The sequence below is a fragment of the Haemaphysalis longicornis genome, unplaced genomic scaffold (assembly GCF_048455015.1).
Source record: "Haemaphysalis longicornis isolate Haplotype H1 unplaced genomic scaffold, Haemaphysalis longicornis Haplotype H1 scaffold_1, whole genome shotgun sequence".
NCBI classification, from domain to species: Eukaryota; Metazoa; Arthropoda; class Arachnida; order Ixodida; family Ixodidae; genus Haemaphysalis; species Haemaphysalis longicornis.
The window spans coordinates 346,669,580-346,686,068 of NW_027526203.1; the positions used below are offsets into that span (position 1 = coordinate 346,669,580).

General features: G+C 44.2%; 1 protein-coding gene and 1 non-coding gene across 11 annotated transcripts in view; one reads left to right on the plus strand and one right to left on the minus strand.

Moving 5' to 3' along the window:
* The window catches only part of LOC144153617 (uncharacterized), a 31,495-nt gene extending 15,348 nt beyond the window's left edge, over positions 1-16,147 (plus strand). For 2 of the 10 annotated variants that reach the window (XM_077685270.1, XM_077685276.1), the window contains 3 exons: positions 3,283-3,347; positions 10,660-10,717; positions 12,383-16,147. In XM_077685270.1, coding sequence (XP_077541396.1) covers positions 3,283-3,347; positions 10,660-10,717; positions 12,383-12,544 — 285 coding nt within the window. In that variant the 3' untranslated portion in view covers positions 12,545-16,147. Of the gene's footprint in view, positions 1-3,282; positions 3,348-3,668; positions 3,685-5,196; positions 5,319-9,366; positions 9,382-10,659; positions 10,718-12,382 lie in introns of those variants that run through there. The other 8 variants (XR_013319342.1, XR_013319344.1, XR_013319341.1 and 5 more) reach the window with 8 other exon arrangements.
* On the minus strand, positions 6,209-6,281 carry Trnai-aau (transfer RNA isoleucine (anticodon AAU)). Its single transcript has one exon. It is a non-coding gene; the product is annotated as a tRNA-Ile (tRNA).
* Positions 16,148-16,489: the final 342 nt, after the last annotated feature.

Below are 16,489 nucleotides of genomic sequence, written 5' to 3' on the forward strand. Positions count from 1 at the left end.
GTCAGGGTTCAGTGCCTTGTCAGGGTTCAGTGCCAGTGATTCAGTGCCTTTGAGAATGCTGAATGCAGTGTTTGCGGCCAAAGCTTAGATCTGTGCAGTTTTGCAGCTTGGTCACCAAGGAGTCGGCCAAGTGGCACAGGGCAGGACTTGTTCGATGTATTGCTGTGCAACTCCATGTGTGTGGGCAGTGCTGAGGTGCTGAGCTCAGGGTGTCTGTCCAACAAGGAAGTGAGCTCCCGTATTCTAGGAGCAGCTGGTAACGAAGTCTTCAGCTAGCAGTGAGGAGCCGTAGGTGGCAGCTTCGGGCACAGGGCTCGCAAGGGTTGTCTGCTTGTCCGGGAGGCCTGCTGCCATCTTATTTTCTCTTGGGGGGGGTTCTGGGGCAAAGGGGGCACAGGGGAGAACTGAAGGGCTAGGTTCTGCAAAAGTTTCTTTTCATTTCATTCCGTTAGCTCGCACTGGTGCAGGGGTGAGATAGCTGCGCATATTGCGCAGTTCTGATGCAAGTTTGTTTTCCTGCGCCAGGCTGCTCCAAAAGCTTTAAAATTTAAAAAATTGCTCCAAAACAGTCTGAGAGCCAAGGATTTTAACGCTCCCGTCAGTTTCAGGGGGGGAAAATGCTTATAGACGGCATAATTTTCCAGCACACCCAAGGTGATGCTGCTTATGAAGGTTTAATTGATTGATGATTTAATAAAAATCCCGCATAAAATTCTCCCCGTGATTGTTTTTTCGAAAGTCACAATGCCGGGTTGCACATGTTATATTCTGTGAGTTTTTAAAGTTTCCCATCTAAAACCATTGCAAAGTCCTGTAGAAAAAATACTTATGTGTACTGATGGGACAAACTATAGTGCAAATTGATGAAAAAACGAAAATTTTCTGAGCGCCGTATCTCTGGAACGTCGTCACTGGGCACTGCCATCTTGGTCTGATGAAGATTGGAAAACATGGCCGCCGGGCAAAGCAGGTGCTCTTGGTTCAGGCAGAGTGCTCTTGGCCAATTTCTGCTGTGGTTTGGATTATGGGGGTGGCTGGATTTACATGTAGTCGTTTGATCTGGTGCGGGAAGTTGCGCGGCTCGAAAGACGGGAGTTCATCAAAAACAACGAGGTGCCGCCCACGAATTCACCATGTTTCAGACTTAAATGTGCGGCGCGGTGGGTGCTTGAATTGAAGCGAAATTTCGGACTTATTGCGGTGTTATGCAACTCGGAGTTATTGCTGCCTTTGACAGCGAGATTGCGAGCGGCGGAAATGGAACGGTCGACACTGGAGAAGTGGCGGTGCAGGCTACTCCGCCGTAAAATGTTGCAAGTTGTGTCCGATAATGGGACGGGCTAATATTGCACGCTAGTAATAATGGTTCATCTATCTGAAGTGAAATTTTTTTGCCACAGGGGAGGTGGCTGAACATACCAACGTTACTCAATTACGATCATAGTGAACGTGCACCTTGGGGATTGAAATGGGAGGGCTGGTGGGGTGCAACGACTGTCACCTCTCTTTGCGCAACTTTTTCCATGGCTCTACACCTGTGCGTAAAGCCCTGTCTGGGATTACAAAAATAATAATGCCAGCATTCAAAGGATAATAAAAATGCCTTACAATTGCTTTTTTTTTTTTTTTTTTTCAATTCAATATTCTCAATGACGCTGCACGCTATTACATAAGGCTAAGAATTTAAAAATGGTTTTTGAAAAGGTAGTGTAATTTGTACCTTGTGATACTGTGGTAGAAAAGTTTTCATTGAAAGGCTGTTTCAGTCATATGTACGTTCAAAATCGATTAAAAAGTGCACTCCTCCCCCCCCCCTCTCTGTTGCCAAAAAATTTGATTTTTAGTGTCCTAAGGTGACATAATAAATGTCGTTGTTCTGCTCCAAATCAAGGTTCTCCTGCTCCAAAATCGAGATTTGGCTGCACCAAAAACTGCTCCCAAATCTGATTCACCTGTCTCACCCCTGCTGGTGCGGACATTGTGGGTGCAGCCTCACAGACCAGATTTACCTTCGATGCGTAACACCCACGAAACTTGCATTTCCGAGCAAGCTCTTCCTAAATGTATATGCAGACTTCTCTACCACACTAATACATCGGCAAAGAGAGTATGCATCAGGTATTTGGAATACTGAACAAGCCCCCACCATAGCTGACACCAAATCCTTCCAAATTGGTGTAGCTTGCTTTATATATTCTGACTAAAAGTCATTCCAGTGTCACAGGACAGAAAATTGCGCTGAACTAATGAACGTAGCACATTGCCACCAAATTTCTTGTCCATCACTGTTGCATTAACGTTATCACCATGAGTTGCTTCACTCTTATTTCTTGAACAGACTCCTGCTGTTTTTTTTTTCTTTTTTTTTGTTTCCTTGTTGTGACCATACCTGCAAAGTGAAAGGCGTAATGTGTTCATATGTTTCAGTCAGTCATTCATACCTTGTACAATAGTAAAATAGAATGATAATCTGCCATCACACATCTCCACAGGAAAAGGTGCCATGAAATTTTAAGGGACTAATTCCAGCTTTTGACATCATCTAATGTTTGGCTTTTTTCATTGTCCACTTTAATGCACTTTTTCTTTTCGCTGTCCCTATCTGGCACCTTGCATTTTTGGAGGGGGGAGTTACTTTTGTTTATTTTTAGGTTGGAATCATTTTTGTTCTGAGCATGAGGTTGCGGGTTCGATTCCCGGCCGCGGCGGCCGCTTTTCTGATGTAGGCGAAAAGCAAAGATGCTCGTGTGTACGAGATTTCGATGGCGCGCCTCATCGCCTGCGTTGCATCGGCACGTTAAAACCCTACAATCAATCTAATCATTTTTGTTTCTTAAAATTGGAGCCATTGTTGTTTAATATTCTGTTATATATCTACATTTTAATCAAAATTTTCTATTTGAATTCATATTTTCTTAGAGTTTGTTCGTTCATAAATTTCTAAATATGAACCGTTTGTGTTTGAATAATAGTACTTAGCAATTTTGTATATATAGTGCCACCCTATGTAATACACTCTCATGGGGGCCTTGTGGGTGCTGTGAATTAAAAAAAGAATGAATGAATGGATGTTGGAGCCAGTTTGCTTGGGTGCCTCACGCATATATTAACCATGCTGCAGTTTTGCTTCATTCTACTACCATTGCATGCCTTATCTATTTTCCGAGCTGGTGACTGCTTGGTGGTCATGCAGCTTGACTTCAGTACTATGTGCATGACCCTTAAGTATGGTTCTTTTATTTTTGATCCTTTCTCTCTTTCTGCTGTCTCCTCTTTATACAGCCAAAATTTCTCCAAACCATCTCGTCTTCCTCAGAGGAGGGCTCGTCTCAGGGGCGCTTAGTCAGGTGGGTTCTAGAAGTGCTCTATTTGTATACTGCCTGTTTTCATTCGTCCCCCTCCCTTGACCTCTCTCTGCCTCACCTTTCCCTTGCTTTTCTTTCCCATTTTCCTATCTTTCTGTTCTGCGAAGAATGTTTGCCAATAACTCTACTACTGCATTGTGCTGGCAGCAGCGTCGTGTGACGTACTACTGTGCGCAGGGCTGTACGCCTCGTGCTCTGCTTTTGCTGTAGAGCTGCTTTGTGCCAGTGAAGTGGTGTTTGCGTTGGTGGTGTGACCTGTGTGTCTTCTCTCTCTCTCCATTTGTTACTGCTGCCTGTGAACAGCTTCCGGATCGGACAGGTATGCCGCCACAGGCTGTCGGGGCGCTTGTACTGTGCCGTTTTGGCTAGGTGGTGGGGAGCACTGTCTGAGCGGGAATTCACATGCACCTACAAAGGGTCTGCTGGGATTCAAATGGTAGCACTGAGAAACATGTGGGTGTGCACTTTTGCTGCCGCATGCATGTTCAAACGGCTGACACCAGACATGCATTTAAGACAAGTTTGTGATGTTTTAGTTTTAGTGCACATGCCTTATGGCCTGTGTTAAACTTGTCCCTTAATCCACAACCGAACGTCATGTCGTGCTAGCGGTTGCGAGTTGCTGTGGCTGTCGCAGCTGGCCATTCCCATTGAACAGAAGGAGACAACAGCATGTGCACTTGCAGAGAAAGCCATGTGCTGCAGTTGTGCCTTATAGCAAAATAAGGTGGGCTGACCGAAACTATCGAGAAGGGTTACGGGTAGCTATAAACCATCATGCGAGCAGGTGTTTGCTTGCTGAGGAGGGCACCACGTTGGTCGTTGACCAACATAACTGCCAGCTGGCTGGCTTGTCAGCCATGGCTTCAAACACAGTGGATCATCACCACTAATATGTCAGGGGACTATGCTTCAATCTCAGAAGGCACTTTCTATAGTCATAAAACAATTCCTTTGTGGCAAGGTCAAGAGTGTAATAGCTTCCTGCTGCAGCGTTGCATCGTAGGGGTATGTTTGTGCTGAATTTAATTGCTCGCTCCTGGTGCAGCCAAGGTGAATTAGGTTTTACATTTGATTATTGGCAGAAAATTGCTTGAGAACTGGTAAACTTGCAGCGCTAACTTGTCATCAGCTCTTCTAAAAGGCCATTCCAGTGACAAGTATCGAAATACTGAATAGCCTTGCGTGTTGAGAGGGTGAGCATCAAGTTCATGGTTGCTGGTACATTTTTTCAAGATCAAGGTTGAACACAAATAATGCAGTGTGGCTTGTGAAACAGATCAGGGACTTACTACTAGGGGGTGTTCAAAGCCTTCGAATACCAGGATATTCAACTTGGTAGCTAGTCAAATAGCGGTAATTTTAGGGTGCTTTGAAGTTCACAGGAGGAGGAGGAATTAACTTTATTAAGCTGGATGCTAAAGTAAAATTCTCTCAGTTCTTCATCGCTAGCTTTGGAGGTCTCCCTTGTCCTGGAGTCCCTGGGCTACGGCGGCCAGGCGGGCCCTGTGGACTAGTTGAAGCTGGTCGGTTGGGTCTGGGCTGGCCAGCATGCTGGCCCACTGCTTTGGGGGAGGGGTATGGGTGCATGCCCGTATTATATGGTACACTGTGCATGGAGAAGGGCCGTAGTGACGGGTGGCAGGATATGAAGTAGGGTGGATGGTATGGAGAGGGGTTGTGGTGGAGGTGGAGGTGGGCGAGGGGGGGGGTAGTGTGTGTGTTAGGGGGAACACATTGTTTTGAAACCGTTTATAGTCAATCAACACTGGGCGGTGGAAGAGTGCTGCATGGAAGGCGATATTTGGAGAGAATATCGCAATATGTGCAGGGAACAGTGAGAAGGATTGCCTTCCTCGAGAGGTGGCATGGTGGTGGGAAGAATGGCCCGTGAACGAGCAGTGGCAGGAGCCACCTTATTCCCTTCTAGGAATTTAGTAATCCCTTACTTCGGTACGTGGGACTGGGGACATTTAAAAAAATGATCGACATGTCAGAGTTTGCATTTGTGATGCCAAGAATTCTTTCTTCAAATGGAGCTGCTGATACTACTACCAAGGTTGCAGGTATAGTCAAGTGTTTGATGAAACTTCGTCTGGTCAGGGGTCATATTTGGGAGGGTAAATTGCAGTAACTGGACAAGTAAAAAAATGTTTGACGTTTCGGAGCGCCTACGGGTTCCTTGTTCACCTTTTTTTTTTTTTTTTTTTTTTTTTCTTTGGTGACACCTCTTGGCCGTGTTTGCTCCGATAGCTAATGTACCTATAGTTCATACCATAAGCTAGCTGCAGCACTGTGGAGGCTACATTGTTGTCCCCCTCAGGGCGCCTAACTCACCGCGAAGGAAGCGACAAAAGGTGCCGGGGCCGTGCGGTGCCACTTGCTGAGAGGGGAGAAGGGAGTGTCCTTTCAGGACCCCCTTCACGGCGGATTAGGCGCCCTCAGTGGGCGCACTATTGATAACAATGTAGCCTCCACAGTGCTGCAGCTAGCTTATGATATGAACTATAGTCAAGTGTTCGATGGAAATCCGTCTGGTCAGGTGTCATATTTGGGAGTGTAAAATCAGTCACTGACCAAGTCACATTCTTTTTTGACTTGGGAGACTCTGAAGAAAGGAAGTCCTCTTTCTGAAACGTTTTTTTAATGTTTTCCTTGGGTGTCTGTCTTTACTTATATATATCGCGAATCAGAATGGGAAATGAGGGGTTCGTTAAATTGAAACAGAAATAAGGGTTGGCAGTCAAGAAAACCTCGGAAAACAAAGGGGAGAATGTGGTAGGTCATAGAAACAGATAAAAAGAATTTGGAAAGATAGAAATCAAGAAAGTGGAGAAAAAATGCCCGCTGGGTGGGATCCGAACCCACGACCTCCAGAATATTCGTCTGGTGCGATGACCACTACGCTACCGGCGGGGCTATTTTTCTCTCCATTTTCTGGGGTATTTATGTTCAGGTGTTTTTGTTTCCTGCGCTTGGGGGTGGTAGCCAGTGCCACTTGGACTACTCGGGGTGAAGGGGACCTTCGTTTTAATCCCCGGGCTGTGACTCGAGTGTCTATGACATGTCGAGAGTGGTCATATATATATATATATATATATAAAGTTTCTAAAATATCCTTTAAAACACAAAAAAGTTCACAAAACCAAAATGTATGTAGCAAAGCAAAACAAATTTCATTTGGAATATTTATCTTAGAGGTAATTGTTTCAGCAATGTTTCCTAGGGAAAAAGTTTAATCTACTAACGAGTCTTGTTAAGAGTCAAAGAAAAAATGTTAACCCTCAAGGTGTCTGTTTCATGCAGTGAAGTGGCTGCTCCATTTTGCCAGGCAGATTTGAAAAACCGGTTTTTAGGTGGTCTTCTGGCGTAAAACTTGAGTGTCCCTGTTGGAGGAAACTAATGTTTCCCAAGTGATCTATTAACACTGTCGATGAGCGCACGTCTGCAGGGAAAACTGCAGCGTTTTTAAATTGCCACAACACAGCTGTTTGCATTCAGGTCCTATTCAACAAGCCATCACTGTTAAAACTGATATCTGACAATTTATTGTCATATACCGTCCAAAAACTAGAACTCTGATTGCAGAAAGTAGGTGCATGACAACAGGGTAGACTTGAAAGCGGCATTCCTCCTCTGGGGAGATGTCACACAGTGAAGACAGTTCAGCTGAAGAACTTCACGGCAGTGTTACAGGTTTTTGCCACCAAAGAAGCTTGAAGTGCTGTGAACTTCACGAGAATGGCTGGTGTGGTATTCGGGGCGAGCACGTGGCGTGTGTGTTAGCCGCTATAGCACTTGGGGGCTTTGGAGAGAGGATGCGAGCCCAGCTGGGTGCACCTGGCATGCCCCTAGTTGGGCTCGCTGCTTTGCAGGTAGTGCATGCTCAAACTCTGCCGCTTTTGAAGCTAGTCTGCAGTGTGAGCATCTAAACGTATTCAAGGTAAGGAAACAGCGTAACGAAACAAAGGATGGAGTAAAAGGAAAGACACAACAGCGTTGTCTTTTTTTAGATTGTCTTTTATTTATTTACATTGCTTCATAATGCTAAACATGCACCAACTTATCCATTTGTTGGTGTTAATATATCAGATTGTGTGCTTGTTTGAAAGCAGTGTTACAGGCTGTTGTTCAGGGGCATGCCGCTTTTGTTGGTGGCACTCGTAGCAGGTGCTCCATGTGTCTTCATTTTCAGCAAAGTGATCACACATCAAGCTAACCAGGGACAAAAACTTGACAAACCCTGGCGAAAACCTCAAGAATCTAAAAAACCTTAACCAGAATTGCAACTGGAACAGTATTTTGCACTGATTTAAGGTCATAAATCTTCGCGGTGTTATTACCTTTGGTGTTTTTTTCTTTTTGGTGGTGTGTCAGTAGAATTTCGCTGATGAGTGCATTGATTTGTTATTTGACTAACAAGTGGCTTATGTACATGAAGTGTGCGCAATCTGGCTTGCTTATGGCGTTGCTGCATGTCTAGCCTCAGTAAGAGCACACACACAAAAAGAGGATCACAGTTGACAAAACGCCAATTGCCGTGCTCCAAAGCATGCTTCGCCATCGGAGGAGGGTAATGCCTTCTGCTCGGCATGTAGTACTTACAGTGCTGTCCAGGTGCTTGCAGCGCTTGCACGAAGGGAGACCGTGGCACCTAGTTTTGCTATCTGAGAACCTGTGCAGCAACCTTTTTTATTTTTCTTGGTTGTAGCACCTTATTTTAGGCTGCCTGTAATAGTACTGGGTTGTTTTATTGCTGGGTTGTGTTGCCAGGCTGCCTTTATTTCACATTTAGTTCCTCAAATTTACCTAGCGAAATAGTGAAACATTTACCTGATGTTATGGCTTCATGGGATATTGAGGTATTTTGGTTGAAAATCCCGAAATCCCGAATTTGGAGGCTTAGCTCTTGCCACATTTGGTGGCCTCCTTCCGCAGCTATGGTGTTTGTAACGTTGATGATAGACCAAGCATTGCTTTTGCTGCTAGGCTCCAAGTGACAGGGGACGTTCTCTGGTGGCTAGAGAGCAATGCAACGAGCTTGCCACTGTCGCCTTGTGTAGTTAATGCTTAGCCACATTCCTTTCCATCCTGTGCTCACCTGCGTGTTGCTTAATGGGGGGAGTAACTGGTAGTGAACATACGGCAAAAGTAGTTATTGTGGCAGAAATGACTTCCCTTGCGAGGTGCATGAAAACATGTCATTTTCAATTTCTACTGTCCAGTCTAAGTGCATCTTCATGTGGGTGCATCGCAGTGTAAGGAGTATTTATGGGCTGACACTTGTCATTTGTTGGTCAGCGAAAACGGGCAAGGTACCTGTCCCCGCCGGAGCGTACCCATGCCATTTATTGTCGAGAGAAAACCATGCTGTTGAGGAGCCTTTCCTGCGGTGATGCAATAGCACCGTTTAAACGTTGCATGCATATCGGCATATTTGGAGAGCATGGCTATGAGCAAAGCTCAGATCAAAGTTGTGCATTCTGTGGCAGGCACTATTTAGGGGCAAAAAGCATTGAGTCACTAAAAAGGCCACACTTGTTTTAAGCGAGGCCAAGTTATAGCATTCTGGCACGCACCGCTCCTTCGTTCAGGGGAAAAGACAAAGGTACGAGTCATTGAATTGTCTACATTGCAACTGACATAAGATTCCGACGGTGTATAAAGGCAATTCGGCATCAGTCAGCAGAAGTGTGCCAGTTCTCAATCTATGTGGTAATTCCGTAAATCCACGGAAGCATCCATTTTTACTCGAGAGAACTCCCGCCACCTGCGTTGGGCTCTCTGGACACAATAATCTGGGTGCTTTTGTGCGAACAGTGTCATTTAAATATTCCTTGCCATATTGATATTGGGTGCATGCCTCCTCCAACATCTAAACAGGCCTTTCCATCTACAAAGTATTTTTCTTCCTTGGTTGTTGCGTGTGGTTGCACCACTCACTGTTAAATATTTTTTTTCCCTTCACTCATGTAATGCTTTTGCTGGATCACGTATGTAGCTGCATACCTACTGTGTACGTATGAAGATTTCCTAGACTGTAGTGGCGTAGTTTTGTAGTGCGTGCATGTAGAGGACGTAGTGTAGCACCTTTATTTTACAAGGGAGAGTAAAAAATGCCCTGTGTATTTTTTTAACTCATTGCAACAACAGTAAGAAATGTATATTATTTTCCCATATTGCGCCCTCCCTTTTGAAAGCACTTGTTCCAATTTTATGCAGGCTTGTACATACCCTAAAAGCGTATTTACTCCATTTAAAAAACGTATTTGTTCTGCAGCCATGTAAGCAGGCAACATGAACAGTGTGGTCGGAGCCAGGTCGACAATTACCTTGGCATCTTTAGGCCACAGCTTCTCACTGTAATGGACACCGCTTACTGTTAGTCATTTTAGGATGTAAGTCTACAGTTGTCATTTCTAGGTCCCAGCTGTTGACAAACACGTAAAAGATAGCTGCAGAAAAAAACTGAAAATATTTCTTTTGCCCAAAGTAAATACACTTTTGCAAGGCTGGAACAAGTGCACCAAAAGGCAAGCAAATTACATTGGAAGTGGTCATCTGTGTTTTCTACTCTTATTGTGACTGCAAGAGCATGATTGTTTACTCATCCTCATTAAACGGCCTTGAAGACAAAGTACAGCTTTGTTGAGTTTAAAAGAACTAGCCTTTGGTAACTCACTCAGCCAGGCGTGAAAAAAGTTTATTTTAACTGGGGGGAAAAAAACGCATGAAATGTTCAAAAATTTCCCGCTACATGTTGGGGCTAAAGTAACGTAATATGGGCCAGCACTGAAAATATTGTTATGAGCGGGTTAACTGGACTTGGCCATGCAAGTGATACAATCATTAACAGAACTAGGGGCCCCACTACAATCTCTCGTTTATGTTTCTTGGGGGTGGCTTAGGCCAGCGGCTGCCAATCGCACATACGAGATTCCATGACGTCAGAGAAAGGGCCGAAAAATTGCTCTGGAGTTACGGCTGCTTGATATGTTTTCTTTAATAGCTACATTATTTGTTTGAAGTTTGGTATAAAATTTGTATTGCTGTTATTGATACAACGCAGTCTTTTTAAAAAAAATGAACGAAACTTGTATTTTGCCTTCATGGCCCCTTAAGCATATATTGTAATTAAACGTATGTATATATTTATTTAGTATGAAATTGTCAACATATTCTTTCTATGAGAGCTAGTAAGTGTTATCATTGTCAGTCAGGCAGCCGGTCGCATGACAATATTTTTATTCTGTGATTTATTCCTTTATTTCATTACTATTCTCTTGTGTTTCAGTGCTGAACTAAAGAAGGCGAAGAAAGCCCTTGAAGACCACTTGAAGGCTACTTTCGAGGTGAGTATACTTATGCTCAATTTACACGTAAAGCGTGTTTGCTCTGCGAGGACTTTAAGAGTAAGCTTTACAAAAATTATCCATGCGTACAGCCAAAGTAACCTATTTGGGTGAAATTGGTACACCAACACAATGTAGAAGCCTACTATTCTTTCCAATTAATGCTTTCACTGTTGGGTGTTTCTGGCCATGACGCACCCCCAGTGTCGGCTTGGTTTCCGAAATATGAGGGAGGGAGCATAGTGATTTGACTATGATAGCACCCGGAACGCAACACGTCGAAAGGAAAGAGCGTGGGTGAGAAATCGCCATTCTTCCAGATATTTTCAGTTTGCTGTGTATGCTTCCGGGACGACCCCCCCCCCCCCCACCGTTTCAACATCAGAATCTGACGCTGTGGAACTCGCACCCCTTCCTCAGATGAGAAACGCTCTGAATGGGAATTCGAGCTCAGCTCGTATTCGGATCAAAGTCGAAGAATTATCGCTCCTGTCCGCAGTCAAAGGCCCCGCATGGTTAGCCATCCGAAAGTAACCACGTGCATGGAGGGAGCACTTTTAGCAGCCCGCGCAACACACAGAAATGAGTGAGTGAAAGCCATGATTGAGTCATGTTTCGGTCTATTGAGAGGCAACGGTGTGCTGGGCTAACCTGGCGCGCCGTAGGAGACGCGGGAACAGAATAAAAAAAAGAAAAAGCCTAGAAACCCGTTGCGGATGGCACAACAACCCTTGCACCCGTAATCGCACGCGTGCCGCATGGTCGCTCATCCCCACTGAGTACAGCGCGGAGCGGCCAAGCCCCCCAGAAATAAAAGGTGGGGCATGGTCGCTCCATACACTTCAGTGCACTGTCGTAGAGAGCGTGCGAGTGAAAATACGAGCTACTAGAAAGATTCGACAGATGGTGCGAACAGTCCAGGCGCACTTGCCTTGCGCTATGGCGCGAATTTTTGCGTGCGCAATTGAGGACGTACTAGTCCGTCAGTGACACTGCGGAGGGGAAATGCGAAAACGTACCGATACGTCAGGGACAGTGAAAGGGTTAAATTTTTGTTTCAGGGTACTATCTTTAACCGTGCCAAGACTTTGGTTTATGCAGAAATACTACCTAGTTTAACTGTGGACTGACGATCCAAGAATGATGCGTTTAAAAACATCCCATCACTGTTACCCCCTCCCCTCTGCTTCTTAGGCTGTCTCCAGGGAAGTGCAATGGGGGGAGTGTGAAATTACCCCCGTATTCTGAATCCATCTTCCACTCAAGCCTCCAGTCGTTGAGGTCCTTGAAAGCAATTTCGTATGTAGAGGCATTGCACTGTCCTCCACTCAGCTGAGTCGAGTAAACAAATGGAGTGGACGACAGACTCAGAATACGGCCATTAATGTTCTGTGTTCAGATACTTAAGTGGAAGTAGATCAGCCGAAGCTATGCCTCTTGATGCACAGCAAACAGCCGCGGTACCTCCTAGCAACATAACATCCAATTTCAACCTTAAACTTGAGAAGCTCTGGGGCAGGCCCCAAGTGCAAGTCCTTAGGGGCCAATCATGGTGACCCGTGTGAAGCTGTGGTTTTTTTGTAATTGCATTTATTTATACTGCTATGTTGCACAGTGTGACTTTTAGTTGGGAGATTGATGATGTATTTTATTGTTTGTTTGCAGTGGCGTGGCGCTTTTCACGAGAGGGCTGAGGCGCTGTCCTTGAGCTTGGGCAACCTGTCACAGTCATTGCGGGAGCACCACATGGCGCCTCGACCACCCGGGAGGTCTCAGTCAAGCTTGGAACTGGCTTCCCCAGTGAAAGGAGGCAATGGTAGTCTGTAATTCCTGCAAGAAATGTACTTTAAAGGTGTCTTTCTTTTTTTTTTTTTTCTGACTTTCCTGGTGGTTGCACTAAGCGCTGTCGTTTTGTGTGTGTACAATGATGTGGTACTTGGGTTGACTTGGGTTGCAGCCAAAGAGAAATTTATTTTTGAACCACAAGCAAAGATGAGTAGAAAAAAACTGGCAGCTCAGCAACTGAACTGTAACACTGTAAGCAAGACACAACCTTTTTCTTTTTTTTTTTTTTCACCACCAGCTGTGTGCCATCTTGATTCACAAGGGAACTGTCTGGCATTTCCTTTCTGTGGTTTGCTGCATTTGTATTTGGCAGTTTTGTGGGGTCATTAAAGGTGAGCTTTTTCTGGTGCTGTACATACTGCTGCTTCCTGTTACCAAACAAAAAAAAAAAAAAAAAAAAACACTGAGATGTATTACAGCTTTGTGGCTGCTGTCACTGTCAGTTCGTGTGGGGCCATTCGTTGCAGGCTACCAAGTTCTGGCTGCAGAATTCAGGTTATGGTGATAATTCGTCACCTGCTTTCAGGGAGGCATCATCCGTTTGATAGAGGTTCTTGAATTTTTGTTGCCTTTTTTTTTTCTCATTTTATGACCATTCCGTGTGCTGACAAATGGAAGGTTATAAGTGCTAGTGACAAACATTATTTATACAATGTGATGAGCAGGTTTGCATAAACTGAGTTGTAAAGAAAATCTTTGGTGTCATGTGATGAGAATAGCTCTCTGTGTTTATATGTAGCTTTGGAGAGACTCCAATCTTTTAGCTTTAAAGATTGAAGTTTTTTTTTGTTTCCAGTTTTTAATGCATTTGCTTTTTGCAAGTGTAAAAAAAAGTTGGTGTTACTGTAAGAAAACACCAGTCTTGGCCTGACATGTTGCTTTTATATAACAGTTATTTGTTTTGTGTTCACCAAGTGCACCGTGTGTATATGCCCACACCAGAAGTGGCCCTATGGTATGAGTTTAACCATTTCAGTATGAAAGAAAAAGAGCAAGGTTGCAGGCATAAATGGGTGCAGAACACCCAGTGGCAGTTGATGCAGCTGGGTTTAAATACTCTGCGGGGAACATCTTGTCCTGTGTACACCTGCAACATGCCCTTGGGTGGAACGTCTTGCTTTGCAAAAAGTGCGCACAGCCATTAGGCAAGCAGTGTCAGGCGTGACTGGAGCAAACACTCCCTAACTAGCGGGACAACTCATAGCATCATATTTGACAAGGATAAGGTTTGCTCTACCAAAACTTGATATTATATATCAAGTCCGCAGCTGCACATGCTTCTTGCATTTGATTTTAATTTGGGTTGATTCTGGCATTTAAGGAGTTGAATATGGCATGCATTACAAGGGCTGTGTGTGTTAGCATACTCTCACTGTACGATACTGTTGAGCACACGTGTAAAAATTCTGTGCAGGCATACTTTTGTATTCATGCTTTTTGTTTACCCAACTATGCAAGTACCTAACACTGTAAATTGAATTATTTTCGAACGCACAGTTGGGGATGTCGAGAGTGCCGCGGTAATAAATGAAATACTTTGGCGATTTTTTTTTTTTTTTTTTTTGCATTGAACCCTTTTTTGTCAACCTACTCACTGAGGTTATTAGTATCCCTCAACAGGACCACAAGCAGTTAGTTCAGCCTGGGCCTGGTGAGCATGGAGCCCTTGGAAACTAGTCGCTTCTGCGGACACTAGACAATAACCATTAATGGTCATCTTGGAGAGGCTCCACTGTGCCGGTCCCTCTTGTAAATTCCCTCCAGTGATTAAGCAAGGATGAGTTTACTTGTTTGAAGGGTGTACAATTTGTGTGCACTTAAAATTTGCATCTTCACCAAATGTTTCAGGGTGCCTGCCTAGGGCTTAAACGAACGACTTTGTAGCCCAGGTTGCTTTGTTTAATGTAAAACCCGAAGGAAGCCACATGTGGCTGCTGCAGGTTCCTAGCATATTTCTTATGCGTTTTGTTTTTGTCAGTAGTTCTTGGGTTGTTCCAGCAAATCAAGCTCTTCAGTATTTTTCTTCTGAAATGGCCGATAATATAGTTAAGGGAAACTGCATCTATCAGTTTTATCTGTGCTGACCAATGTGTGAGAAGAATGTAGCACTTTTAAGTATGTTAGCAAAATTTGTGTTGAGTTCGATGTGGAATTCAGTGTACTTTTAACTTAGCTAGTATAAGTATCTGTGCCAAGGCTTAGGAGTAGAAGCATCTAAAGACGTGTTATTTCGCCGTGCTGAAACAGTCAGTGTTTAGGTACGTCATATCGGACATAATTGGCTCTCGCTTGTTTTCAATCTGTGATTACTGAAGAGGCGCATTGGCAGTTGAGATTTCGTGGTTTACTGTGCCTAAGTTGTAGAGTGGCCATGATTTTTTCAAGTAGTATGCATTCATCCAATGGTGAAAACAAATATATCATTCCGTGTGGATGTGAAGGTAGAATACACGGTGCCTCATGGGTGAGTGAAGATAATTGCTGGAATGATCTGGGTTTGCAATAGAAGCAAATGTATTCAAAGCCACATTTTTTCTTTTTTTTTTTCTTTTTTTTTTTTTTTAAGTGGAGGCTACCCTTGTACACTCACACTTTTGTTTCTTGAGATATCTGAATGAAATTTTCAGTGTAGTCTCGAAGCATTGCCATTAGAAAAACTGCCAAGTTTCATTGAGCTGTGCAGGTTCTCGAGTTGCAAGTGTCTATCAAGGTGGTAGGAATTATGGGAACAAAGATAGGAAAAGTTGTAACAAAAATTGGAACTAGTATGAGAATGGAACCCACCTCTCCCTGCGTTTCTTGAATACCACTGCTTGTCTGCCCGTATAACACAGCTCACCCTAGATTAGTTGTGGGACCAGAACTGTAGTGAATGTTTAACATCTGCCCCTCAAAAAAAAAAAAAAAAAAAAAAAGACTGGGCAACAGAAATCTCCAAACCCTATGTAAGCCATAGTTAAAATGAATTGAGCAATTCTTAACATGCGCACAACAGATGCCACACTGCTGTTTGGCCCGACAAGTAACGGTGTTGCCCACTCTGTAGTATCCAACCTGCTGCACAGTACGACTTGCTGAATATTTAAGTTTTCCTTGGCTGTGACTCGCCCTACCAACTCCAGGCCACTAGGCAGCATGGGCAAGCAGTGCACTCTGCAGTCCACGATTACTACCACACTGCTGCCACCTGCTTGTGCATGATGAACTGTGCCAGGTAGTTGCTGTGATTAGTGGATTTGGCCAATTGGACTTTTCTCATAGCTGACAGCAGACGCGTATGCCTGAGCCATATTTTCTCAGTCTTTGTAAATCTGTCTTAAGGATATAACGGCGGGCTGTGGAAATATTTGCTTCATTGTACCTTTTTCAATGATTATTTTCACTCATCACTGGGACACTTGTAGGGTTCATGCTTAGGCATCATTCACTGTCACATTGACATGCTTTGGTGGGGAGGGGAGCTTTGTGTGTGCATCTGTCTTCATTTTTTTGTTTTTGTGTAAATAAACAGGTTTCTTTGAAAGTTCGGTCATTTCTGTATTAAATGAATCGTCACTTCTTTGCAATAAAGCTGTTAATTTTAAACCTTGTCGGCTAGCTTACAGATCTCGTGGAGTGATTCCGACTAGCTATACCAGAGCAACAACTACTGAGTGCATAGCACTGCTCGAAGATTTTCATGCAGTGTCAACTACTCTCACGCAGTAGACACTCTGATGCTTTGGCAACAAAAGGTGGCCTCATTGCCAAAGAGGTGCAGTTGTTCACAAGAGTATACTAACTCTCACAGTGGGAACTGAGCTCTCCGCTTGATTGCTCGTGTGTTCGAGATTTTGTTGCACGTTTTAAAGGTGCCCAGGTGGTCAAAATTAATCTGGAGCCCTCCGCTACAGTGCGCCTTGTCTGTGTAGCATCGGCGCATTGAAC